General features: G+C 48.4%; 1 protein-coding gene across 5 annotated transcripts in view; it reads left to right on the forward strand.

Moving 5' to 3' along the window:
* PLXNB1 (plexin B1) overlaps positions 1-26,752 on the forward strand; it is a 111,555-nt gene extending 84,803 nt beyond the window's left edge. For all 5 annotated transcript variants that reach the window (XM_075574350.1, XM_075574349.1, XM_075574348.1 and 2 more), the window contains 24 exons: positions 21-187; positions 881-1,032; positions 1,379-1,484; positions 2,938-3,074; positions 3,477-3,653; positions 3,801-3,969; positions 4,110-4,352; positions 10,883-11,059; positions 12,295-12,443; positions 13,474-13,574; positions 14,092-14,309; positions 14,427-14,605; positions 15,729-15,795; positions 16,454-16,600; positions 16,768-16,945; positions 17,244-17,347; positions 18,342-18,426; positions 18,587-18,753; positions 20,388-20,548; positions 21,676-21,823; positions 23,417-23,481; positions 23,575-23,650; positions 24,211-24,285; positions 25,039-26,752. In XM_075574350.1, the coding sequence (XP_075430465.1) occupies positions 21-187; positions 881-1,032; positions 1,379-1,484; positions 2,938-3,074; positions 3,477-3,653; positions 3,801-3,969; positions 4,110-4,352; positions 10,883-11,059; positions 12,295-12,443; positions 13,474-13,574; positions 14,092-14,309; positions 14,427-14,605; positions 15,729-15,795; positions 16,454-16,600; positions 16,768-16,945; positions 17,244-17,347; positions 18,342-18,426; positions 18,587-18,753; positions 20,388-20,548; positions 21,676-21,823; positions 23,417-23,481; positions 23,575-23,650; positions 24,211-24,285; positions 25,039-25,143 (3,353 nt within the window). In that variant the 3' untranslated portion in view covers positions 25,144-26,752. The remainder of the gene's footprint in view (positions 1-20; positions 188-880; positions 1,033-1,378; positions 1,485-2,937; positions 3,075-3,476; positions 3,654-3,800; positions 3,970-4,109; positions 4,353-10,882; positions 11,060-12,294; positions 12,444-13,473; positions 13,575-14,091; positions 14,310-14,426; positions 14,606-15,728; positions 15,796-16,453; positions 16,601-16,767; positions 16,946-17,243; positions 17,348-18,341; positions 18,427-18,586; positions 18,754-20,387; positions 20,549-21,675; positions 21,824-23,416; positions 23,482-23,574; positions 23,651-24,210; positions 24,286-25,038) is intronic.
* The last annotated feature ends 695 nt before the right edge of the window (positions 26,753-27,447 follow it).

The raw sequence follows: 27,447 nt of genomic DNA on the forward strand, positions 1-27,447 counted from the left end.
TGTGTGCCTTCCCTCTGCAGTGACTCTGTATAACTGCTCTGTGGGACACTCAGACTGCAGTCACTGCCAAACGGCGGATCTCAAGTATAACTGCGTGTGGTGTGGAGGGGTGCACCCTAGCTGCGTGTTTCAGGAGTCCTGCATGGAGGAGATTGAAGGAAACTGCCCTGCTCCACTCATCCACACTGTACGTAAATATCATGCAGGGAATCGTCCTTGTGATATACAATATGGAGTCTCCATTTGACCAATTATATAACACACATATTATCAGTAAATGTATTCAATTCGGCACCTAGACCCATCATGTGTTCTGCCTTCTGCTATTTCTGCGATAGATAACCACCTGTGTCAAATGTAAGTCACCAACTTAGCAAGCCCTTTAGATGCACACCCAGCACGGCAAAGCAAGCTTTTATTTTCCTTCATAAAGAGGGATTTAAAAGTAGATACTTCTTTATAATAATTTCCCTTTTTAAACGGTTACAATTATTTGCGCACGTAAGAACCAGTTGAAAATATACTGCAACATGTTAGCGATAACCTCACTTTCTTCTTGGGAGTCTGTAGAGCGTTATCTTTGGTTGGTAATGTCACAGAGTCACCACTGTTGTGAGGTCCTTCCCTAATAACGGTTGCTTATGTTACCAGTACGTGGCATGGTGTCTAGAATCCCCAATAAGTTATTATTGGCTCTATGGGCTATTTTGGTAGCATCACCCAGAATGTGTTTGTCTGACCCGGTTCTGTTTCAGATTGCCATGTCCTTGAGAGGGGCTGGATTTACAGCCAAAACGTTGGTCTTCTAATGTCACAATAAATATCTTCATTTTGCAAATCCAAAGTGCCCACTCCTTTTCCTTCGCTTGACCTGTTTCAGATTGAGCCACTTTCTGGCCCAGTGGAAGGCGGAACCAAAATTACCATCTCTGGATCGAACCTGGGTCAGAAGCTTGAAGACATTGCAAAGACTGTGACTGTGGCTGGGATTCCGTGTTTGGTGGACTCCCTAAAGTATGAGATCTCTAGCAGGTAATTTACTGTGCAGAATGGGAACTCACTGTTAGAGACTTTTTCAGGCAGTCCACACTTCAAAACGTGCTGTAACCTTTTGCCGAGCACAAATGTAATTTTCAGTTTGAACATTGTCTCACGTGGTAGATTGTCCACTTGCGGTTTAGCCGCACTTCAAAATCTCTATATTTAGTGAGCAAATGTGCTTGTGAGATACCAGCATTATAGGGATTGCTTGGAGAATGTATAAAGTAGACATCAGTGGATGAACATATCAAAGCAGTAGTGGTGTCAACAGCCTCTCTCTTAAAAACTAGGTATGTGTCATCTAGTCCCGATGATATTATGTATCTCTTCTCCACAGCATTGGATGTGTGACAGGCAAAAGCTGGTCTGAGAGATCAGGACATGTTGCTGTGGAAGTGCCAGGGGGAGGCCATGGCGTTTCCAGTCAGGTCTTCACCTATCAGGTAATGTGGCCATCTGCAGAGACAATGCTACACTCTACTCTTCAGTACTTAGGTCTGCCTGGGCTGTATGACCAGAATATTGGGAGTAACCACATCACTGTACCCCTGCACTGGTGGATCTTCTAGGTGACTCCTACGCTTACAAGACCTCCCAGATCTCCTACGTGCTACCAGGCATTCCTAATTTGTCTAATAAGAATATTAATTTGTAACGCCAGCATGTTGGACCCTCACTTGTAGCTTGTACAATATTGTTTTTAGATAAATAAGGTTATGTATAAAATTGACTTGGGTACACAACTGGTAAACAACTTGCCAACATATGCACAAGGTAATCAACAGCTAACATAATTGTCATTATTTGCAATGGGGGTTGTTTACTTCAATAAATCTGGTGCTGCTTTTTTTGCCCTAGTTTTCCACCATTTTTGCAGCAGGTGATTTTGATACACCTCCAAAGTGCAACAAAGGGACTTCCACAAAATCACAAGCAGCTGACATAAACTGGAGTCACACTTCACAGACCAGTTCTCTAACCATTAGGGACTCCCCTCCGTCTTTGCAGCACCACATTTGAGATGGGTACTATATACTGTCCTACCAATAGGGCTGCTGCTTGTCATTCTTCTGCCATCAAAGCTGTATAACAGTGGGTACAATACAGAATTATCTGCATCAACAGATGGACAAGTTTAATGTTGGTAATACTTGTAATGAGGGTCAGTGTAGACGGACATTCACAGAGGTACACAATTAGGAGGCTTTATAATGTGAAATTATAATAGGCTTTATTGTGCCTGTTCCTTTTTATCAGGAAATTATCCAAACACAGGGGGGGGGGAACAAAGCTTCTATTCACTTGGGAGTATTTCTAGTGAAATCCTATGCAATTAGTTCACATCTCCATTAGTTAAGCATGTCTCGCAGCCCCAAACATATAGCATGAAAATAAGCAGATATAAGCAGTCTCTTAAGAATAAAAGTCTTATCTGTTTCTTGGAGGGAAAATCTTCTCACTTCCTGGTTCAGCTTCAGGTGTAGTAGTTTTCCCTGTGTCTTGAATTCAGCTCTGCTGTGCAGAGCTCAAGACCGGTCAGCTCCAGAGATCTGGGTTTCTTTTGGTCAGTCTCTCCTGGGACTCAAGAACCTCTGCTCTGTCTCTCCAAAGGTCAGCTCTCAGTCAGAGCTAGGGAGGAGTCACTTCCTGTCTCAAAGGCAGGCTTTTTGTAAACAATCTAATCAGGCAGGCGGTGTTTAGTAATTAACTACCACACTGCTAGATTAAAGGCACATTACTGAACAGGGATAAGTCCCCTGTTACAGTCAGTTTTCCCAATCAGATAGCAGATAAGTGGGTAACATAGAGGATTATTTTACCTGCGGCTTTAATCACCTCCCTCTCGACCATCTCACTATCTCAGCATTGCCTTGTTTCCTTTTTGGTGCTCTTTAGAATCCTTTGCTGTCCTCTGTTTTCCCATCGCGCGGCCCCAAGTCTGGGGGGACCAGACTGACTCTCATAGGATCCAAGTTACTGACGGGCCGCCCGAGCGAGATCAGCGTTTTCATCGGGGATGTTCCTTGTCACATGTAAGGCTTCTGGCATTTACATTAATAGAAATCCAGTAATGCCGTGGGAGGCTGATGAACACTTACAATACATCATTAAGGTGGCAAGCACATTACCCTGGATACTTTGGGTACTGAATGGGTTAACTTATATTCCCACATTGCAACACTGCATGTGATGTATAACACTGTCCCTTGTCTTGTGATGTATAACACTGTCCCTTGTCTCTGTCTTGCTTGTCTATCCATATGCTCCGCCCTCTTTGCTGACTGTCCCCCTTTCTCTGGTTTTGTATCTGCCCACCTGGTCCCATTACTCCTACATGAATAGGAGCTGTGGAAGCTTTGAGTTGTCCCCACTGAACTTCACCATACCGGCAACTAAGGGGTTACCATACCTATGTTTCTCCCCCTCCCCCATAGCTTTTCAGAAATGCAGGAGAACCAGTTGGAGTGTCTTACTGGTTCCAGTAACACCACGGCAGAGCTCCCGGTAACCATTAGGTATGGAGATCAGGAGCGTAGAGCATACGACTCACTCTTCACATACACTGCGGATCCTAACATCACCTCTGCCAGTCCAACGAAGAGCTTCATAAGGTACAGCACTATGTATAATACAATGATGTGTAAACTTACTATTCAGACTTGTGTTCCAACTTTGAAACAATTTCTTACATTTGACACATGTACTCTGATACAATCTACTTGATACACAGGCTCCTCAGTGTTGATTCTCTGTTTCAGCGGTGGGCGTGTGATTCTGGTATCTGGGCAAAATTTGGATGTGGTACATGCCCCGAAAATAAGAGTGACAGTGTCACCAGTAGAACGACGTAGGCGCCGCAGTCTGAGACATCGCCGTATTGTGCCAGAGACAGAATGTCCAGAAAATGCTCTGTGCAGTGTGCAGCAGGTACATTCATGCATTCCAAAGACCCTGTTAGTACATAGGCCCCCAAAAAGATGTCAGGGGTGTGAATTAAGTATATCCTACATCTGGAGATGGCATTGAATTGTTCACCTGTTCTACCGGGACCTTTCTCCTCTCTGCAGTTTGAAGAGCTGTGTCTGATCAACTCATCCTTCCTGTTCTTGTGTAAAACTCCAGCCATAAACCCTCTGCACTGGAACGCCCGGGTCGATGTGGAGTTCATCATGGATAACCTGCATTTCAACTTCAGTGTAATCAACTTCGCCTCCTTCTCGTACGAGCCAAATCCAGTGCTGAAGCAGCTCAATGCCGAGGATCCTGCCAAACCGTACAGACACAAACCCGGCAGTGTTATCTCTGTAGAGGTAAGAGTGGAACTTCTACAAGTCTTTCCCTAGGTTTTTTTCTTCTCTCATGTTCATTCTCAGTTGAGTCACTTTGTCAAAGTCAATCACTGTTAGGCTTGTTATATCGTAGGTGCTGGTGCGCGCGTGAGCGTGTGCCTGGCGTTGTGCATGCACGTGGCGCGCGTTTTATTTACATAGTTGCAAGCGGTGGCATGAAGCAGAGGTATAGTTCAAGCCCCCTACTATGTCATCTTGGGTAAAAAATACAGAACAAAAAAAAAACTGTTCAATCAAGAATTTGGAACTGTTTTAACAGGGCCAGAGCTTGAAACATGCTTTTCTAATCTTATACTATATTAGTGAAAGCACTGTATGTTTGCCTGCCTGGATGTCCGGTGTCCCTAGCGGCAATCTCATTGGTCCCTTGGGCCGCCCGCCCCGCACACCTCTCATTGGCCTCACACACTCACACCACCCCCTTGGCCCGCCCCCCACACCTCGCATTGGCCTGAGGCGGAGTGACGGGCCAAAGGTCCAAAAAACACACACACACACACACACACACACACACACACACACACACACACACACACACACACACACACACACACACACACACACACACACACAGTCACACACACACAGTCACACACACCACACACACACAGTCACACACAGTCACACACAGTCACACACAGTCACAGTCACAGTCACACACACTGTCACACACACTGTCACACACACTGTCACACACACACACACACGGGGGGGGGGTGTTGTGTTACATACATTAGCGGGCTCACAGTGTTAGCAGCACATCTCCCGCTCTCTTCCCCACCTGTCCCGGAGGCTCCGCCTCTCCCTGTCTCCCGCGCTTTCACCCCCCCCCCTCCACGTGGGAGTTGCCGGACGGGTGAGTGAGCTGCCGGACGGGTGAGTGAGCTGCCTTCACCTTCCCTCACTCACTCACTTCCCCTCCACCCCCCCCCCCCCCACGGCGCCGCTACAGTCAGCGGGGGAGCGGAGTGATCACCTCCCCTCACTCACTTCCCCTCCACCCCCCCACCCGGCGCCGCTACACTCAGCGGGGGAGCGGAGTGATCACCTCCCCTCACTCACTTCCCCTCCACCCCCCCCGGCGCCGCTACACTCAGCAGGGAGCGGAGTGATCACCTCCCCTCACTCACTTCCCCTCCACCCCCCACACCGGCGCCGCTACACTCAGCAGGGGAGCGGAGTGATCACCTCCCCTCACTCACTTCCCCTCCACCCCTCCCCCCCCCGGCGCCGCTACAGTCAGCGGGGGAGCGGAGAGATCACCTCCCCTCACTCACTTCCCCTCCACTCCCCCCCCCCGGCGCCGCTACACTCAGCGGGGGAGCGGAGTGATCACCTCCCCTCACTCACTTCCCCTCCACCCCCCCCCCCCCCCGGCGCCGCTACAGTCAGCGGGGGAGCGGAGTGATCACCTCCCCTCACTCACTTCCCCTCCACCCCCCCCCCCGGCGCCGCTACAGTCAGTGGGGGAGCGGAGTGATCACCTCCCCTCACTCACTTCCCCTCCACCCCCCCCCGGCGCCGCTACAGTCAGTGGGGGAGCGGAGTGATCACCTCCCCTCACTCACTTCCCTCCACCCCCCCCGGCGCCGCTACACACAGCGGGGGAGCGGAGTGATCACCTCCCCTCACTCACTTCCCCTCCACCCCCCCCCCCCCCCGGCGCCGCTACACTCAGCGGGTGAGCGGAGTGATCACCTCCCCTCACTCACTTCCCCTCCACCCCCCCCCCCCAGCGCCGCTACAGTCAGCGGGGAGCGGAGTGATCACCCTCCCTCACTCACTTCCCCTCCACCCCCCCCGGCGCCGCTACACTCAGCGGGGGAGCGGAATGATCACCTCCCCTCACTCACTTCCCCTAACTCACTTCCCCTCCACCCCCCCCCCCCCCCGGCGCCGCTACAGTCAGCGGGGGAGCGGAGTGATCACCTCCCCTCACTTACTTCCCTCCACCCCCCCCCCCGGCGCCGCTACAGTCAGCGGGGGAGCGGAGTGATCACCTCCCCTCACTCACTTCCCCTCCACCCCCCCCCCCCGGCGCCGCTACAGTCAGCGGGGGAGCGGAGTGATCACCTCCCCTCACTCACTTCCCCTCCACCCCCCCCGGCGCCGCTACACTCAGCGGGGGAGCGGAGTGATCACCTCCCCTCACTCACTTCCCCTCCACCCCCCCCCCCCCCCAGTGCCCCTACAGTCAGCGGGGGAGCGGAGTGATCACCCTCCCTCACTCACTTCCCCTCCACCCCCCCCGGCGCCGCTACACTCAGCGGGGGAGCGGAGTGATCACCTCCCCTCACTCACTTCCCCTAACTCACTTCCCCTCCACCCCCCCCCCCCCCCCGGCGCCGCTGCACTCAGCGGGGAGCGGAGTGATCACCTCCCTCACTCACTTCCCCTCCACCCCCCCCCGGCGCCGCTACAGTCAGCGGGGGAGCGGCCACAACACGCTGCCTCCCGCCTCAGATCCACGTGGGAGCTGCCGGACGGGTGAGTGAGCGGCCTTCACCTCCCCTCACCCACCCCTCACTACACTTCCCCTCCCTTCCACATCCCCTACACCCCCCCTCCACCTCCCCTCACCCACCCCTCACTACACTTCCCCTCCCTTCCACATCCCCTCCACCTCCCCTCCACTCACCTCACCTCCACCCCCCCTTCACCTCCCCTCCACCCCCCTTAACCTCCCCTCCACCCCCCCTTAACCTCCCCTTCACCTCCCCTCCACTCCACCTTCACCCCCCTTCACCCCCACCTTCACCCCCCTTCACCTTCCCTTCACTCCCCCTTACAACCTCCCACCACCTCCCCCCCTCCCACCTTCCCACCACCTCCCCCCTCTTCCCACCACATCCCCCCCCTTTCCACCGCCCCCCCCCCTTCCCACCACCTCCCCCCCCTTCCCACCTTCCCACCCCCCTTCCCACCACCTCCCCCCCTTCCCACCTCCCCCCTCTTCCCACCACCTCCCCCCCCCCCACTTCCCACCACCTCCCCCCTACTCACCACCTTCCCCCTCTTCCCCCCTTCCCACCACCTCCCCCCTCTTCCCACCAGCTCCCCCCTTCCCCTCCTCCATCTCCCCCCTTCCTTCCTCCACCTCCCCCCTTACCCTCCTCCACCTCCCCCTTCCCCTCCTCACCTCCCCCCTTACCCTCCTCACCTCCCCCCTTACCCTCCTCACCTCCCCACTTCCCCTCCTCCACCTCCCCCCTTTCCCCATCCCCCCCTCTTCCCCCCCTCCACCACCTTACCCCCTCCACCCCTCTTTCCCCCCTTCCCCCCTCTTTCCCCCCTTTCCCTCCTCCCCCACCTTTCCCCCCTTTTCCCCTCCCCCACCTTTACCCCCTTTCCCCCTTCACCCCTCCCCCCTTCACCCTTACCTCCCCCTTCCCCCCCTTCCCACCACCTCCCCCCCTTCCACCAACCTCCCCCCCTTCCCACCACCTCCCCCCCTTCCCACCTCCCCCCTCCTCCCCCCTTTCCACCGCCCCCACCTTCCCACCCCCTTCCCACCACCTCCCCCCCCTTCCCACCACCTCCCCCCCCTTCCACCACCTCCCCCCTTCCCACCACCTCCCCCCTTCCCACCACCTCCCCCCTCCTCCCCCCTTCCCACCCCCTCCCCCCTCTTCCCCCCTTCCCACCACCTCCCCCCTCTTCCCACCACCTCCCCCCTTCCCCTCCTCCATCTCCCCCTTCCCCTCCTCCATCTCCCCCGTTCCCCTCCTCCACCTCCCCCTCCTCCACCTCCCCCCTCCTCCACCTCCCCCCTTCCCTTCCTCCACCTCCCCCTTCCCCTCCTCCACCTCCACCTCCCCCCTTCCCCTCCTCACCTCCCCCCTTACCTCCCCCCTTACCCTCCTCACCTCCCCACTTCCCCTCCTCCACCTCCCCCCTTTCCCCATCCCCCCTCTTCCCCCCCTCCACCCCCTTTCCCACTTCCCCCCTCTTTCCCCCCTTTTCCCCTCCCCCACCTTTACCCCCCTTTCCCCGTCACCCCTCCCCCCTTCACCCTTACCTCCCCCCTTCACCCTTTCCCCCACCTCCCCCTTCACCCTTTCCCCCACCTCCCCCCCTCCCCCCTTCCCCTCCTCCCCCACCTCCCTCTTCCCCCTTCCTCTCCTCCACCTCCCCCTTCCCTTCCTCCCTTCACCCCCCCTTCACCTCCTGTCACCACCCCCCCGTTCGCCTCCTGTCACCCCCCCCCCCTCCCTTCACCTCCTGTCACCCCCCCCCCTCCCTTCACCTCCCGGCAACCCCCTCCACCTCCCGTCACCCCCCCTTCACCCCTCCCCTCACCCCTCCTTCACCTCCCCTCCGCCCCCCCTTCACCTCCCCTCACCCCCCCTTCACCTCCCCTCACCCCCCCTTCACCTCCCCTCCGCCCCCCCTTCACCTCCCCTCCGCCCCCCCTTCACCTCCCCTCACCATCCCCCACCACCCCCCTCACCACCCATCCTCACCTCCCCTCCGACCTCCCCTCCGCCCCCCTTCACCTCCCCTCACCACCCCCCACCACCCCTCCAACCTCACCTCCCCTCCTTCAACGCCTTTTGTCCGCCCTCCTGCCTCTGCCTTTCGCCCACCCGCACTTCTGCCTTTCACCCGCCCACCGCTCACATCCCCGCGCCACACAGCCGCCGCACGCACTAAACAGACACCCGCTTCACTCGACACACACCCGCCGCCTCTCACCCACCCCACACACACCCGCCGCCTCTCACCCACCCCACACACTCGACACACACCTGCCGCCTCCTGCCCCTACGCAACAATATCACTGACCAGCTGTCACCCGCACTCGCCACACACCCGCCGCCTCACACCCTAGCAGGACCCCGACCCACAGCCAGTACTCACTACCCACGCGCCACCCGTACTGAACACCCACCCGCCGCCTCACACATGCTCACACCCTAGCAGGACACACGCCTCACATTTTCACATCACTTATGTCACCAAAATATACATTGTACTGTGGTGTGTTTACAATAAACCATTTTTATACAATATCGTATTACATTTTCTTCCATCTTTCTTTTCAACATTATTATCCAACCTTTACAACAAATACTCACCTATTGTTCCACCATTTATAAATAATACTACCTATTACGCATTTACATCCCGGGCAACGCCGGGTCTCTCAGCTAGTAACATAATATAGCATGAACTATTTGCTTTCTAGCGATTAATCACAGTACAACTAATTTTTTACTGCACATCAACCACTGGTACCCATAAGCTGTCAGGTAGCACCCTACTACACACATGGTAGACAAAGAAGAATTATACCCAAGCACATACAGTGTAAACGTCTGTTCTGGAGGGGACAGGCACAATAGCCTCGCTGTGATTGGCTTGGCAGCGTCACGTGGCGCGGCAGCAGCGCAAAAGACATTTTTTCATGTCTTTCCTCCGATCTGCCGCGTCAACACTCGCTGCCGTACATGTGCGCGTCGGAAGTATAGAAGGTCAGGTTTAAAGACCGTCGATTATAATTGATGCGAACGCACTATATTACACGCCTTAGAGCGATGAGGCAGATAGCAAATACTCCTAAGCTGGAGCAGAGATAGGAGGCAAGGACCAAACCATACTGGCAGCACTATAATGAACTGTAATTAAGAACCACGAAGAGGCTTACTTGCATTTCTATGTCTTAATAAAGGGAGTGGTCCATATACACTAGTAATCTTAACAATATGTATATTAACACACTTGTTGCATTTATTTATTTATCAAATGTGTTACCTGGACGTAATACATTGAGAGTTAGCTCTCGTTTTCATGTCCTGGGCACAGAGTTATGATAACAAGTAATACTTGCTATGTTTAATAATAGTTAGTCTACGTTTCATTGATATAGTCTTCTTCATCGTCTGTCAGTGGTTTTCAACCTTTTTTGGGTTAAGGAACCCCAGAATTAGATTGTGAAATTCTGGGGAACCCCAAACCTCTCCCCCATACCACGACCGCCCCTCTCGCCGCCCCCCGTCCTCACCACTCCATCTCTTCCCCCCCTCACACGCCCTCTCCCCTCCTCACACTCTCCACTTACACACTTATACACACACATACTATCCCCCGCTCTCTTCTATACACATACACACTCACTCTCTGTCTCTCTCTTATTAAGGGAGCTGCAGGCGTGTGGCAGAGAGAGCGCGTCCTCTTACCTGATCCTTTCTTTCCCTCCTGTCAGTCGGAAGTTAAACATAACTTCCGGCGCCGACAGGAGCAGAGAGAGGAATGACTGCAGTGACCAGGCGGATGCTGCTGCGCTGGGGAGCCGCCGGATCACTGCTGCGTGGGGTGCCACCACTCTACCGGGGATGGGACGGCTGTGAGAGTTGTCCCAGCTATCCCCCAGGGGTGGCCGCGGAACCCCTAAGGGGTGCTCGCGGAACCCCGGTTGAAAATCACTGGTCTAGATACCGGGCTCCCTGTGTGAAGGCAACTAAAACATCTTACTCTTGCTTTGTTCTCAGGGGGAGAATCTGGACTTGGCCATCACCAAGGAGGAGATGGTGGCAATGATTGGAGAGGGGGTCTGTACGGTGAAGACCCTGACAAGGAACCATCTGTATTGTGAGCCTCCCGAGAAACAGCCAAACCCACGTCAGCCAACCAAGAGAGATGGTGGGGACTTCCTGCCAGAATTCACAGTAAGCACTGTGTGTTGTGTACTGTGTGTTGTGTACTGTGTGTTGTGTACTGTGTGTTGTGTACTGTGTTACAGATGATGTTGAGTAGGGCCGCCAACAGAAATCTTGGGGCCCAGGACAAATTAAAGGAGCAGCCCCCCCCCCCTTAATTACCCCATCAATCCCTCCCCCTCGTGCACTGGTGGTCTCGGAGGGGAGGATAATTATATATGGTCCTGAGGGGGTGGGAGAAGGAGATAAGGAACTGGAGGGTGTAGTTATGGCCCTGTGGGGGGGGGGGGGGGAGAAAGAAGGTAGAGAGTGGGGGGGAGAGGATGTGGGAGAGAGAGGAGGGGGAAAAGGTGAGGGGAAGGATGATAGAGAGGCGAGGGGAGAGAGGGACAATATAGAGAAGGGGCAAGAGAGAGGAGAAGAGGGAGAGGATGGGGAAAGGGTGAGAGAGATTGGAGGAAGGGGAGAGAGAGGAGGGGGGAGGGGGGAGAGAGGAGGGGGTAGAGAGAGAGGGGTGAGGTGAGAGAGAAGGTGAGGAGGGAGAGGGTCAATATAGAAAGAAGGGGGAGAAAGAGAGAGGGGAAGAGGGAGGAGATGAAGGGGGGCAGAGGCAGAGAGTGTGGGGGACAGATGGAGAGAGAGAGATGACGAGAAGAGGAGATGGGTGTACCTTCTGCCCTGGAGGATTGAGGAGGTCTGTTAGGGGCCTGTGGAGAGGGCCTGCTGAGCTGCCTGCTCTGGGGTGTCCATGGAGGTTTCTGTCAGGGGAGCCTCCCTTCCACCGTCCATGCTTCCCTGACAGGCGCCTCCAAGACAACCTCCAGCAGGCTCTCCCCCCGCCCTCCCCCTCCAAGGTCTTCTGGCAGGGAGCCGGGCCCCTTTACCCACCAGGCCCGGAACAGAAGTCCCGCCTGTCCTCCCCTGTCAGCCGCCCTGATGTTGAGGTGGCATTTTCTGGACTGGGCTTCACTGCATGTTAGTACAGCGCTGTATATACTGGCATCACCATGTGAAAGTAATATATTTATGATATTACTGGTCTTTTTTTATGTATCTTTCCTTGTCTATTATTTAAACATCAAATATGGAAATTACAGCCAAAACCCCCTCCAGTTTCTGATAATAAAAGCCTGGGTATTGCCTCCATACATGTGGCATAATGTTATTGCCTTCATACACGTGGCATAATGTTTCCTGAAGGTACTGTGGAAGGCCCATGGCTTATGTAGTGATTCCCTACTCAGGTGCAGATAGGGAGTCTGAATTTCATCCTGGGTAAGGTGCAGTATGACACGGAGACCCAGCTAACGTTCCCCTTGGAAGCTCAGATCGGTCTGGGAGTTGGGGCATCCTTCGTGGCTCTCATTGTCCTGATCATCGTCTTGATTTACAGGTAAGTGACAACCCCACCTTCTGGGCTGCAAGATTCTTGGAGCACTAGGGACCCTCTTAACTGTTACATCACAATGAATCGATGTAATAATAATTGTATGTTACATTATGATATTGTCTTTTACTTGCACTGAGGTGGAAAATGGTGACGTCTTATAAAAAGACATTAGGAATAAAAGGAAATGAATGAGAAAAGTACAGAGTATGATGGAATCCCACATACAGTAGGGAAGTCAAGTTTAAACCTTTAGGATTTTCTGGTACAGTTCTGGTTTTTGACTTCCATCTGGTTATCGTTGGGGCTACCTGTCCCAGAAGGAAAAGAGTGTGGATCACGGCTATAGTTGTTGATGTGGAAGTGGGATAAACTGGATGAAATCCCAGTATCTGCTATTTCTGATCTTAGGCAAGTCATGTAATCCCTTTTCTCAAGGGATAAATATTTTATTGTAAATTCTATGGGGCAAATAGGTAGAGTCTGAAAATTAAACTGTGGATGCTGTTGTGTAGGAATACATTATTGATATTGATCAATTAGAAATCCCAGATTATTTAAAGTTGGGAGTTGCATGGACGGGCATTAATTGTTCTATATACTTGGAATTAGTTAACAAGCACAAGTTATGATATATAATAATGTGTCACAATAAAATGACTCCATAATAGACAAAGAAGGGTGGGGAGCCGTGTTGGTCCTGTCTGCCATGTAGTAACAAAGGAGGGAGAGGAAGTAGGGGGTATCATACTTTTTATTGGACCAACAAGTAGTTGATCCGTTACAAGCTTTCGTCCCTCTCAGATTGACTCGAAACTCAAAAAGGAACTTTTATTGTTGTAGACTAGAGTTCAGGATGCAGCTTTTTCAGTGCAAAGGAATCTGGGAATGAGCATGCAAATTGAAAAATGTAATGAGTGACTTTTACCCAGCTCCAAAATCAGAAACAAAAAATACAGAGCATCGCAATATTGTAACAGAGGTCACCTAAAGTGAGACTACTAGCATTGTATAAACAGAAATGTGGCCTTTCTAGGAGGAAAAGCAAGCAGGCTCTGAGGGATTACAAGAAGGTCCAGATTCAGCTGGAAAACCTGGAAACCAGTGTCCGGGATCGGTGCAAGAAGGAGTTCACAGGTAAGGACCTTCAAGCCACCCCACATTAAGTATGTTCCACATGGTTCACATGTATGTATCCATTGCAGGGTGGACGTTGGGTGGACGTTTATTGAACATCTGTAAATATGTGATTGTTTATGCTGGAATCTCTTTAAAAATGTTTTTTTTAATATATATATAGAGTGATATATTACCTATTAACTTTTTTCTTATTTCATGTATGTATTTGAGAGTTATTCTACTCTAAAAATAATAGTTTGAAGATGTCTCCTCTCAACCGAGATCCAGTGAAAATAGATTAGTTCAACAATACATTCTTTTAAAAGGACTGAAAGTTTCCATTTACTTATGGTTAGATTAGATTTTTTCCCCTAAATTGTATGTGGGACCTTTTAATTACACCAGTTTTCAGAAGTTTTTCACGTTTGTGGGAGGCCTTCTTTTGGTTTCCAACTCTCCGATTCCCACCACAGCGGCTTCTAATATAATAGGATGATAGTGTAATATTCTCATGTCTTTTTATATCACTGCTCAGATCTGATGACCGAAATGATGGATCTCACAAGTGACCTGGTTGGCACAGGAATCCCTTTCCTGGATTACAAGTCGTACGCAGAGAGAATTTTCTTCCCTGGTCACCGAGAGTCTCCATTGCAAAGGGACCTGGATGTCCCGGAGTGCCGGCGGCAGACCGTGGAGCAGGGTTTAGTGCAGCTCTCAAACCTTCTCAACAGCAAGCTCTTCCTCACCAAGGTAAATAAGGACCATCTCTCCCTTACAGTGTGACTGCTACCTGGGCTTCCAAATGCTGTGTTTTGGAGACGCATATTCCTGGGTTCTGCTGACTTTTTCTGTCTCATCATTTCTCAGTTTATCCACACTTTGGAAAGCCAGCGCACCTTCTCCCCCAGGGACCGCGCTTATGTGGCGTCTCTTCTTACTGTATCACTGCACGGGAAGCTGGAATACTTCACTGACATCCTAAAGACCCTTCTCAATGACCTGATGGAACAGTATGTGGCCAAGAACCCAAAGCTGATGCTGAGAAGGTGCTTATTATTGGGGCAAAGGTTATTTGGATTCGGAATCTGTTATTTTCCACACTCCCACGTTTAGGGAAAGGCTGCTGGTGATTGCATTGTTTTAGACAAAAGATGCAGTTATAAACAATATATGAACAATAATCTACCTGCACTCACATTAAGAGAAAATAGAGCAAACACTGCAGTAAGTACACATTTTTTATTTTTACTACTCATACCAGTGACTTTACATTGTTCATTTTGACTGTGGCTTTTGCCTACGGATCCCTTTTTTGAAATATGTCCCTGGTTAGGATGATCTCAAATTGACTGTATGTGGCATATTGTCCTAATTTCTTTCTCCCCATCTTTGTGGGGTGTGGTGTGTCATCCCCCTGTCATCTAAGATGTTTGTTTATGCTGGAATCTCTTTAAAAAAAATATCAGTTATTATTGTTATAGAGACACACCAGGAAGGTCTTCCATGCTTTTTCTTTTTCGTATATATATATATATATATATACACACACAGAGGTAAAACACCTCACATTATATATATATATATATATATATATATATATATATAATGTGAGGTGTCTTACCTCTGTGTATTTACATTTTTCTATGAGTAGGAAAAATGCAATTTTTTGGGGACTTACTGCAGTGCTTTCTCTATTGTTTCTCTATTGTTCATGTATTGTTACATTTAGGAGTTTACAGGGACTCCCTGTCTCCCCAGCACCACTATTGATCCATATATTTTACATTGGTGATGATGTCTTCCACTTTTTTATTTACAGATTTAAACATACATCTCTGATGGTTTCCCCTTTTTATTCAAGAGGAAACCTACTGTAGAAAATAACGGGCCTTTACGCCAGGGATTCATAATGCTAGCTATTTAATGTCTCTGGTACTCACTATGCCCGAAGGTGTTAACGCTACACTGTAACTGAATGCTTTATAGTGAGAGTATAGAGTCACCACCAGTTAAATGTTCTCCATGCTATACAAACTATCAATGTCTATATCAATTAGATTTTTTAACATCTACTGGGATCTTATTTAGTGCATGCTATGGGGCATAGAATTCCATTAACAGGTGTCCACTTAATTCTATTCTGATGACTATCATGCTCTATCCTTCTAGGACAGAGACAGTGGTGGAGAAGCTGCTGACCAACTGGATGTCCATCTGTGTGTATGCCTTTGTGAGGGTATGTCTGATGGAGCACTCTTCATTTTATTGAACGCCATTCAAAACATATTTAGCACTCGGAAAATGACATACTCTCTCTTCCTTTAATCATTACTGAAAACATGGACTCTGCAAGGTTACTGCACATGTGCCCCACACATAACAAGATGTGGCAGTGTTCCAGGGTCACAATGCATCTTCAGTGTGTTGTGAACCTGGGCTGAGTAGGACGGATCTGCAGGAGGTGGTAACAGGTTAACACCTCCCCCACTGGAAGGGGCATTTGAATAAGCTAAGGGCCTGAACACTGACTGAATGTCAATGGTTGTATCCTTCTTCCTGCACCTGACACATGGGCTCAATTCTTCAGTACAGTCAAAGCGGTCTAGGAGTAAAATCCCTGCAGTGGATCTCGGTTCGTATACCAGTGTCTGCTCTCCCAATCCAGATCCATTTATTCACCTGTGCGTTACACGACAAAGATTACATGGTAACATCTAGGGGGCAAAGACTTGTGCCGACACGTTCTCTGCACAGCAGCACATACACTAGAGCTATGTAAATAGAAAATAATATTCTTATTATAAATGTTTGGGAGTCAGGACTTCCTACTCAGTAATACACGTTGCCTGCAAGTGAAGGGTTAAGCAGGTGACACATTGTGCTTTTCGTCTCAGGACTCGGCGGGGGAACCACTGTACATGCTGTTCCGAGGTATAAAGCACCAGGTAGACAAGGGACCAGTCGACTGTGTGACGGGGAAAGCCAAGTACACTCTGAATGACAACCGCCTGCTGAGAGATGACGTGGAGTACAAAACCCTGGTGAGGGCTCGCAGGATGCACGTTTATGTGTAGCAACCATCAGGGTCATCCATTCTAAACCGACACAGTGTACCAAGTTATATAGAACAGGTGTGGCACTTTTATTACGCATGCGCCTAATGGTGATACAAGGCATGACTTTTTTTTTATTTGATCACAACCTGCAGACGCTGAACGCAGTAACACCAGCCAACACTGGGGACACGGGAGCAGAGGAAGGGCAAGGGGTGCCGGTCAAGTTACTCGACTGTGACACCATCACTCAGGTGAAAGAGAAAATCCTAGACCAGACTTACAAGGGAACCTCGTACTGCCACCGGCCCAACCCGGAAACTCTTGACCTCGGTGAGTCTGGCTTCACTGGTTCTTACTCCAAAACCTCATAACATTGGGGAGGGTCGTTTATGAAAGTCTTCTTGCTCTTAGAAGCGCAAAATAACAGCCCCAGATTTATCAAAGGGGGGAAAAACTAGTGCTTTCAATGGGATTGTTTTTCTTGGACAAATATGGTGGGGGAGTGAGGGGGGGATGGAGGGGGTTGCACCAGGAGAGTTTAATAAATGTCCCCTAATGTGCCGGGTTTGAATTTGTCCTGCTGCCATGTTTATTCCTCATGTTTTCTCACCTCTGTTGGTGTTGGTAGAATGGAGATCAGGGCTTGCAGGTCACCTCATCCTCTCTGATGAAGACCTGACATCTGTGGTTCAGGGATCCTGGAAGCGAGTGAATACACTGCAACACTACAAGGTGAGGAGTGTGGTGCTATCTGCTGCCCGTGGTCTTGAAAGCCACTGAAGTTCATTGACAATGAAGTGATGTGACTCGTAAAGTAGCAGGGATACCTCCAGTGTCCAGGGCAGCTGCATTCTGTGACCATACTACTATATACTGCCAGAATACCAGCACTACAGTGGGCAGGGGGGGGGATATCTCTGCAGCCGGTTTCAGGATTGGCTCTCACGTGGCACACCCAGGATGCCACTGAAATGTGGTAGAAAATACCAGTCATAGAAAGCCAGCGCCAGGCAACAGAACCCATTACCTGTCGGCAAAGAAGTGATCGGGAGGAAGAGGCCAGCACCCCACTAGTTTTTGCCCATATTCCTGTGTGATAAGACAACACCCCGCACACTGGGTTCCTAGATAAAAATAAGGAGACGCAAAGCTAAAACATCTATAAGAGAAGCATCTTTATGATGAGAAAGAGGAAGGTGACAGTGGCCCCAAGAAACGAACCCATTTGAATGGTCTCAAATGAAACACACTGCGAAAGAAACACAACAACAAGAAAATCCAGACAAAGCAAAGACACTCCAAACGGAAGACATCCCTATGGCATGCACTCAATGCGTGTAGGGGAAAAGTACCCTATGTATAAATGCGTGTAGGAGAAAAGTAGCCTATGTATAAAACTGTCACACATTTGAGTGATTGGTGAAATTCTGAACTGAGGTCCAAATAATAATGCGAATGTGATAAAGTTAAAATCAAATGTAATGGATATACATTAAAATAATGAGAACCAATCAATGAGAACAATACAAATATATTAAACTAATTAAGCACTGTAGTGCTGTGTGCCTATAACTGGCACTCACAATAAGTGCCTGTATAAGAAAGTCACGCTAGCCCAGATGGCCATGGGTATGGTAACCCCTAAATTGACCAACAAGCTGCAGAAGAACCGACTAATTCTATCATTGTAATGTCAAAGCCTCGACTAAACTCTTTCTCTGTGCAGGTCCCCGATTCAGCGACTGTAGCGCTGGTCCCTCGACTGAGCAAACACATCCACCCGGAAAATCACGATTACATCCCGGGAGAGAGTGAGTGACACTGGTGGTGGAATTTATGACAATGGACGTACCCGAGAAATACGCAGAGAACAACGACCAATTTAACGACTTCTGCTTTACTATGCTCTGCACAAACCTGTCGGCTTTGTACACCCATAAGATGCTCTAAACATGTCGTTTACTTTCCCAGAAACCCCAATGCTAGAAGATGCAGATGAGGGAGGAATAAAGCTTTGGCACTTAGTAAAGCCCACCGAGGAGCCGGAACTTCCCAAGCACAGGCGGGGAAGTTTACGGGACAGAGAGAGAGCTAAAGCCATCCCTGAAATCTACCTGACGCGCCTCCTGTCCATGAAGGTGAGAGAAGAGGATTCCTGTATTCTCCAGGAACCACAGACTTTCTGGATGTAAAACATTTTCATGCCTGCTTACCTTCTCTACGTCACCCACAAAGCCACAACGACTCTTTACAAGCCGACAATGTTATATAATTGTAGGAGACGAGTGCAGAGGTACAATCAGGGAGGCATAGATTGGGAAAATAAACATTGGCTTTTATTTAGCCTGTATCTTCCAAAAACAACACTGCTTTAAGGCAGCATACAAATAAACAAACAGACCTGTCCCTTTGTAAGGGCAGACACACTACCCGGTATCGGGTTGGGAGGATAGGCCTCTTACCAATCTCTGAACCAAAGTCCAAAGAGATAACTGTTATCAGGGGCTCTTTCCCTTAGTCTGGGTCAGGGTTGGTGCCCATAGGGTGCACCCGCTGGCGGGTCCAGGGACCGCTGTGTCCTGGAATAGAGGGTGTGATTCCTCAGCACACACTTCCTTAGTGCTAGAGAGATACCCTGCAGATTACGCAGGAGGCTTTTCTACCTGACTGATGAGCCAGGTGGAGACTGGCTAATTGTCTACAGCTGTAATTAACTAGCTCCCTGCTGGAATCATCAGTCAGATCCAGGCTTTCCATGTGGAGCCCTTTTAGATAGGGGTCAAGGCCCTGTCACAATAATATTGAGATGTCATTGGGTTTTTATATTGTCGTTATATCTCTGCAGCGTTCAGCCATAAAATCTCCACCTTACTGACTGAAACCACTGTAACAACCCTTTATCTGTTGGTAACTGCTCACTGTCAGGGGGCTAAACTTTTCCACACAACTTTGTTGTTTGCGTGTCTAACCCATCCATTCATTGTGTGTGCCTTGTTGGGAAAGGATTTTTTGCACTGGGGTAAAGGCGGAATCCAAGTATATCAACCCTAGAGAGCTCTGGTAAATACGTACAAATGCAGGAGAAGTGCCTCCCCTTAGGCCAAGTCCCCAGTCTTCACTGTGGCACGCGCGCCCGGCGGGGGAAGGGGGGGGGGCGGTCGCGTGCACAGCGCTACACCGCGATCTGCGGTCTGGAGGGAGAGGGAAGGTTTGCGACGGGAGGGGGCGTGGCTGTGGGTTTGCGGGGGCGTGGCCATGACGTCCCGCGGCTGGTTCGCCCTTATTGGCTGAACCGTCGGTGGGGGCGTGGCCACGCCTCCGTCGCAGATGTCGAGTTCAAATTCTCCTGCCTCCCTGAAAACCTGTCGCGCACCGCTGGGGAAAGGTGAGCGACAAGGTAGGGACTGGGGGGGGGGGGGCTTGATAGCACAGCGCACGCCGAGCCGTGCGCTGTGGCGGTGACTGGGAGCGCAGCCTTACTCAAGTTGCGGTCACTCAACTATTGTGTTTAGAGAGAGTAGTAAAGTAACTTTTCCTGCATACAGCGCCTTCATCTCCCTGAAGTGTTGCATTGCATTTCTCTTTGTTTGGTGCTATAATGTTGCACTTTCCCCACATAGAGTAAAATAATCATGTGAAATGAGTGACGTTTTCCTACTTGTTGGATGTTAGAGCTGCTTTCTGCAGCAGTGAAGGGGTTGCCAATGACAGATTACAGTCACATGTGTCCATCTCTGCCAACCGTCTTCCTCTCTGTCTCCCGCACCACCAGGGCACCCTGCAGAAGTTTGTGGATGACCTGTTCCAGGTGATCCTGAGCACCAGCCGACCTGTGCCTCTCGCTGTCAAATATTTCTTTGATCTGTTGGATGAGCAGGCTGTTCACTACGGGATCTCAGACCCTGAAACAATACACATCTGGAAAACCAACAGGTGCCCAGACAAACCTGCATCCTGCATGGCACATTGTATTCTATCCTCGTCTCCACCCAGTGGATGGGCACATTTTTGGGGGCGGGTGTGGATCCGCGCCGGTTCCTTTGGTCCGCAGTTTTCAGTGGGATCAATCTCTAAAAGGGCGATTCGCGTTTTTTCTGATTTTTATTATTATTACCAACACATTCCACCGATTACGCAACCCGTCAACGAATTTGTAGAATCCAATCCGTGAATTCAGCAATCCACCGGCGAATTCGTAAGAATTCTTCAAGAATCCGCCACCGGATTGCTGAATCCGTGGACTGGATTCTACCAATCCGTCCACGTGTTGTATCGAATGGCGGTTTTTGATGAATCCGCCCGGGTTAAAACCGACCAAATCCGTTTACGGATTTTAGACGGCGAAACAGATTTTTGGGTTGAAAATGCGAGAAAACCCGGGAAACAGATTTGGGTGGATCTCTTCCAACGAGAACCACACTGACAGTAATATGTATAAAGAAGTGTTAATAAGAAAAACATAAGGCTGTCTCTTTTTTTACTTAACATTTACACAAAAATAAGACATGCAGGAACTCAGGACTCGCTTTTCACAGCGTGTGACTGCGCTGACTCTTTGCCTAGTTACTGTGTAACCAAACTAAGCCGGTTACTGTTAGGGGGAGTGCACACTACCACTGCATGTTATGGACCAGCTTGCATGTGTGATGTAATCAAGGTGGAACAGGGAAGATAGAACTTCACATTATACCCAGTGAAGGTGCAACACTGGTTTGCAGCTAGTTTAATTTTGTATTGTGATCACATGAGAAATATGTGACAAATATTTGACGTCATATCTTGCATACTGTTGACCTCTCCGACATTATAGGGGTAAGCACCTCTGTCATGGAGGGGGCTAGTAGGGAATGTTTAATTAACATTGCTAGCCATATTCACATGCTTAGGTGTATATATGTATATGATCAGTCCACAAATACAAAATATTCTTGTGTCTATAGATGTGTCCTTAAGTCCACCGGTTGCACTAATTATTTTGACCTATTTTTTTGTATTTTGGTTGACTTTTATATAATACTTGTTGATGTGTGGAAGTGTGATGTCTCTTCTTGTTTTGACAGTTTGCCCTTGAGGTTTTGGATCAACATCATTAAAAACCCGCAGTTTGTGTTTGACGTGCAGACATCGGACAATGTGGACGCTGTGCTATCGGTCATTGCTCAAACCTTCATGGACTCGTGCACCCTTGCTGACCATAAGCTGGGGAGGGTAAGAGATGGACCTGTGGGAGGGATAATGACTAAATATGATGTGGTCAGGAGCTGAATCAAAATAATAAGACGCTGCACTAGCATGTTTCAAGGTCAAAACTTCTGTCTCTAAAATAAAAATAGCGACTTGATGTATCCTAGTATTACCTTCCCTGTCCGGCTTTTAGGGAGATTACATCAGCGTCTGTATTATTGGCTACTCGGGGTGCATTAACTTGTTTAGGGTAAGGGCGTCATGTAGGCTGGGCAGTGGTAAGCAAGGATGGGAGCCAGGCACTTTATTCTTTCAAACAGCAGCTTTAGTATCTTTTAGGCTGCGCTTATAGTGCCCGCGACGGCGACGCGATGTCGCTCCAAAACAATTGACTCCGTCGCGAGCGCTTATAGTAAACGAGATGGGCGACGGAGCGACCAAAAATTTGGAAGCCGGGTAAATTTGATTTTTCAGAGACTGTCACCACGTGACTGTCTCTGAACCAATCAATGACCCTGTCGCTAGTGACGTCGCTGAAAGTTCAATTATAACTTTTGCGGGTGGCGACGGCGACGGGTGAAGTCATCGGTCGCGTCGCCGTCGCCAGCACTATAAGAGTGGCCTAAGACACAGTCTCACATTTGTTATATACCGTGCATATTGTATATCCAATTGAATGTCCCTTTTGGTCATACTGTTTGTATGGCTTTCCTAGCTGCTCCTCACTCGGCCCGCTAGGAATATGCTGAGGCTTAATGGTTCTTACTTCACATATAGAGTCCCTCTATCCTTTAGTGCTGGTAGTGCCCCATGTCCACTGGGCCCCTGGCGGGCCTGGCACAACTTCTGTGATCAGCCACCCCATCTTGGGGCGGCCTGCCACTATTGGCCTTCTGGATGAAAGCCAGCAATGGACCCTCCAATGTGGTTGGTCCAACTGTGGCTTTGGGAACTCCATCTGGCATAGGCTCTCTCTGTGAACTTTGAGGGTAATATTGGATCATCTCTGTGGGATGCTATCTAACAGGTTTCTGTCCCTAACTAGAAAGTAATAAAAGTGACCTTACCCTATCCTAAACATAGGAATGAATATACATATTCACAGTGAGATCCCTCCTCTTTAACTCCTCCAGGGAATCTGAGTTCCAGAAGCTGCCCTCTTTCTATTTATATCCTAGACTGATGTCACTGTCTCCAGACAGAAGGGGGTGGGGCTTAGCATCTGCTGAGTCGCCCCAGCACCATGTGATGGGGAAGAGGCAGTGCTCTCTGTGGGCCCACACAGTTAACCCCATAAGGTCCTTATCATTCCATAGGGAGGTTACACTAGTGATAAGGTCCAGAAGAATTCCAGTATGCCATGTTAAGGAAGCCTCCATGGGAAATATGTAAGGTCACATTGGGGCATCAAAAAAAAACTTCCACACATCTCATTCACGTGTAAAAAACGGCTCAGACATCATTGTCCCAATCAACAGGGCTTGGTGTCTTCTTTAAATTCAGGTTTGAAAAGCCCTGCTATAAGAATAGACAGTTTGCCAAGTTTAATGTCTAATATGTTACATCAACCTGCATTGGACACATATTCTCAATGTGTTATCTTCTTGGTTTTTTTAGGACTCACCCATAAACAAGTTGCTTTATGCCAGAGACATTCCACGTTACAAGCAGATGGTGGAGAGGTAAGTCAGGCGCTGGAGATTACGGTTCTTGAGTCCTTTCTCTGTAGTAGCTGATTGAATGAAGTATTATGTTGTTCTATTTTTATCTTGTAGGTATTATGCAGATATACGGCAAACCATCTCCGCAAGTGACCAGGAGATGAATTCAGCATTAGCAGAGCTGTCCAGGGTAGGTTGACCTCCTGACACTCACACCGCCTTGGCAATTAATTTTCAGCATGTAGTCAGTAGCAGGTTACACGTCACTCCGTGTTCAGCTATTCTAAACCACAACGCACGTATTCTGCTAAAGTAGCATGTTCAAAGACATTTCCATTTACGTTCTGCATTTCGATTCCACAACTTACTCTGATGGGATCTCCATAAAGCACAGAAGATTGGCTAAACAGAAAGCTAGTTAAGATGGAAACGGTAAAATGTGATCTTTTCAGAAACTAAGTCATCTTGTAACCAAGACTGGAGTGTTAAACCAAAATATATCAAATTACTCACTCACATATTGGATTATCCAGTGCTTTGCTCCCATTTAGGCCTCATCAGAAAGAACATTGATGCATTATAGTTGGGCCCATATTATTTTTGTAAACCTTATAACCACCAGCTCACATTATTAAAACATTTGTCTGTGTCCTTTTGTAAAGACTTAAGTGGTCAAACACAGAAGCGATCCTCAATTGTAACACTGCAGTTTCTGCCATGTTTGTTTAACATTGTGCTTTTCCCTTTCAGAATTACTCAGGTGAACTTAATTCTTTGGTGGCTCTTCATGAACTCTACAAGTACATTAATAAATACTATGACCAGGTGAGTAATCACATACTATGTGTCCCTGAATGAGTAAGACTTTCCTCCCACAATAAAATACATTTTTTTATGGAGATTCCGCTACATGGCTTATTGGACCAACATCAACATGCAACTTTATAGTTTACAAAGGTTTTCAGGCTACTATTTAAAGGCAAATTCTGCGATGTCTTGCTGTTGGCCCAATAAAAAAAACCCCATTATAACCACCAAATATTAGATTTTATATGGAGAGCTAAACAGTTAGTATAGAATTACTTTATGGAGTGGAGAGGTTGAACCAGAATCGTCGGGTGAACAGATTAATACGCAGCATTTTTTATTGAATTGTACTCACCTGAACATTTTGATTGAGTAAAATGAAAGAGGCAAAACCTTTCCTTTACGTAAACGTAATTAATGCACAGTTGAAAAAATATCACTTTGCTCCAATTTACATCAGTGGTAAATGTATGAGAGTTGATAGTTGATCTAACATTGATCTCTTCAGGAGACACTTGAACACCACCTCCTACTTCATAGATTTAAAGGACACTGAAAGGACAACTGCACCATTTACAAGTGCCAACGTCTCATTATGATATTGTGCAAAGCATGTCCTCCCTTATTTGCTGCACATACCACTTCCAAGATCCCTCACTGACTCAAGAGGAGCTCACTTGTTGCAGATAACTTTAATACATTGACACCAGTCGGCTCACCATAAGACTGATGCTCTGACCCTTGATACATACCCTCCTTTGTCTCCGGCAGATAATCACAGCGCTGGAAGAGGACTCCACAGCCCAGAAAATGCAGCTAGGTTACAGACTTCAGCAAATCGCGGCCGCCGTGGAGAACAAAGTCACGGACTTGTGACCAAGACACACAGACTTGTACGTTTCTGGCCAAACCGACTCTTTGGACAGTACTCCATGGAAGATTTTTATAAAATCGCAGCCTGTATAACTCTGCCTTTGAGGAAGCAGACACCCTCGCTTGGCTAACCTGTCACATTTCCAGCTGATGAATTATGGAGGGTGAGAGCTCATGCAGAAGGCGATTCGATTCTAAACGTCCTTTAGTTAAAAAAAAAGTTACAAAAAAAAAAAAAAAGATATTTTTATATGCATTTTTTTTAATGAAGTTTGGTAAAGGATTTCCATCTCCACCCCTCAAAAAAAGGGGGTGCTGTGGTAATCCTGGATGTTTCTGCAACAGAACAGGTTACCTCTTTCTTCCTACGTGCCAAGTCTACGTTTGATTTTAAAGTCTGTGTCCTTTCCAAGACACTGAGGAAGACAAGGACACAGTCAGAGACTTCTTATAGCGCTGAATTTAAGGCACATGTGCTTCCGCCAGCCTTCTGAGAATGGACTGGTGGAAAAGTTGGTCCAAACTTGTGTGTTTCATGATGGTTTTATGAAGTTACTGAAATTGACGATACTGCTTCCTACAGCCGCTGCCTTTTTTGCAATGAGCCAGTTGTTGCTGTGGATAACAGAACCTAAGGGAACAAGGAGTATTGTACATGAAAATGTAGTATCGACCCCCAACAGCCCAAAACTTTTTCTGCTCATCTGACCGAACATAAATTCTGGACAGTGACTAACTTGAGATGTAACAAGTTCAACTTGTTTTTATTCTTGCCCTTCTCCACTTTAGATTTTTATTTTATTTTACTCAGCAAAGCGAAGTGTAAAACGAAAGTGTTATTTCAGAATCTGCAGTTCCACTGCCTTTCTTTTTCCATTGCATCCTCATTCCTAAAGAGTCTTCCCTTTTCCAGCTTATAACATGCGACCCACCGTTCATCTGTAATCATGCTTGAACAAGGAACCAGGTTGAAAACAAGAGGTGGATCAACATTGTTGAAGCCTTAAGTCAACCACGCTTGGACTATGTGGATTCTACATCACTGCACTAAACAAATGTAGATGCTTATTTATAATTCTGATTCATACTTAACTCTGCACTCTATCCTTGTTTCTTAGAGAGACACAGTCCTGCTCTGTAGTATTCCACATCTTGTGGCCTCTTTGCTGCTCTGAACTGGACATGTAAATATGGTAGTAATGAAAGAAGATATTTAAGTACTAAAGGAGAATTGTAATTTATTTTTAAAGACAGCACAGTACCTTGTGACACTCACTATGCCTATGCTTTTCCCCATGGACTTTGAAACTTCTGTTTTCTGCCTACAATTCCCAGTCTGCGCTGTGCTGTCTTTCTTAAGGAATTAGAATTCATGGTTAACATAATATAAAGAGAAAAACAAAAAACAAATAAAACTTGAAAGTAAACCTTATGAGATAGTGTAATAACAATTTATAGATTATGTTCAAAAAGCTACACATTTGTGGAATGAGAAACTGTTTTCGTCGACATGTGAAACGAATGTAAAATACATCACATTCTAGAAACAAAAGAAATTCATACAAATAGTTCTTACACAGATCACTCAATAAACTTTAATATGTCCAAATAAGTTGTTTGAATATTATTGTTTTAACTTGGGATAGTGATTACTTCAGGATGACAATGTAGTTCCAGTGCTAGATATCCCTTTGATACATCTGCCCACTTAACTGCTCGACTTACCTTGTTACAAGTCAAGGGTGTAAGAGCTTTTGCACTATTAAAGCTTAGTCAATGCATACGTTAGTTCAGAAGAGTTTCCATTATTAGCAGAGGAGTCAGATTTATTAGTCTTGTTATGACATATGATAAACCGGACACAGGCTATGGGGCCTTGTAACAGGGACTTATCCCTGTGTAAGAGAAACTGCCTCAAGTGTTCTGAAAATCCAGCAGAGAGCTGGTTAATTGCAGCTAGCCAATTAGTCAGCTCCACCTGGGGAATCCAAGTAGGATAAAAAAAACCTGCTGGGGACAGAGAGAGATTTTCCTCAGCACACAATGGTGCTGACATGAGGAGAGGGTCTTGAATACCCAGGTGAACTGTGTATTGACAGCAAGACACAAGGGGACCAGACCTCTTTTCCTGGATGTAGAGGACCCAGGAACCTGCCAGAGGCTGGACCCTCAAGCACACCAAGACACCTGGACACCACTGCCCCGAAGAGCCACCTGCTTTAAGGTACCGCTGAGACTTTGGGGTGGTAGGCTGGAAAGGGGCTTATCCTACCAGCCTTGTAAGAGAGGGACTGGGGGAAGTAAGTT

This window comes from Ascaphus truei, chromosome 17 (assembly GCF_040206685.1).
Source record: "Ascaphus truei isolate aAscTru1 chromosome 17, aAscTru1.hap1, whole genome shotgun sequence".
Classification (NCBI taxonomy): Eukaryota; Metazoa; Chordata; class Amphibia; order Anura; family Ascaphidae; genus Ascaphus; species Ascaphus truei.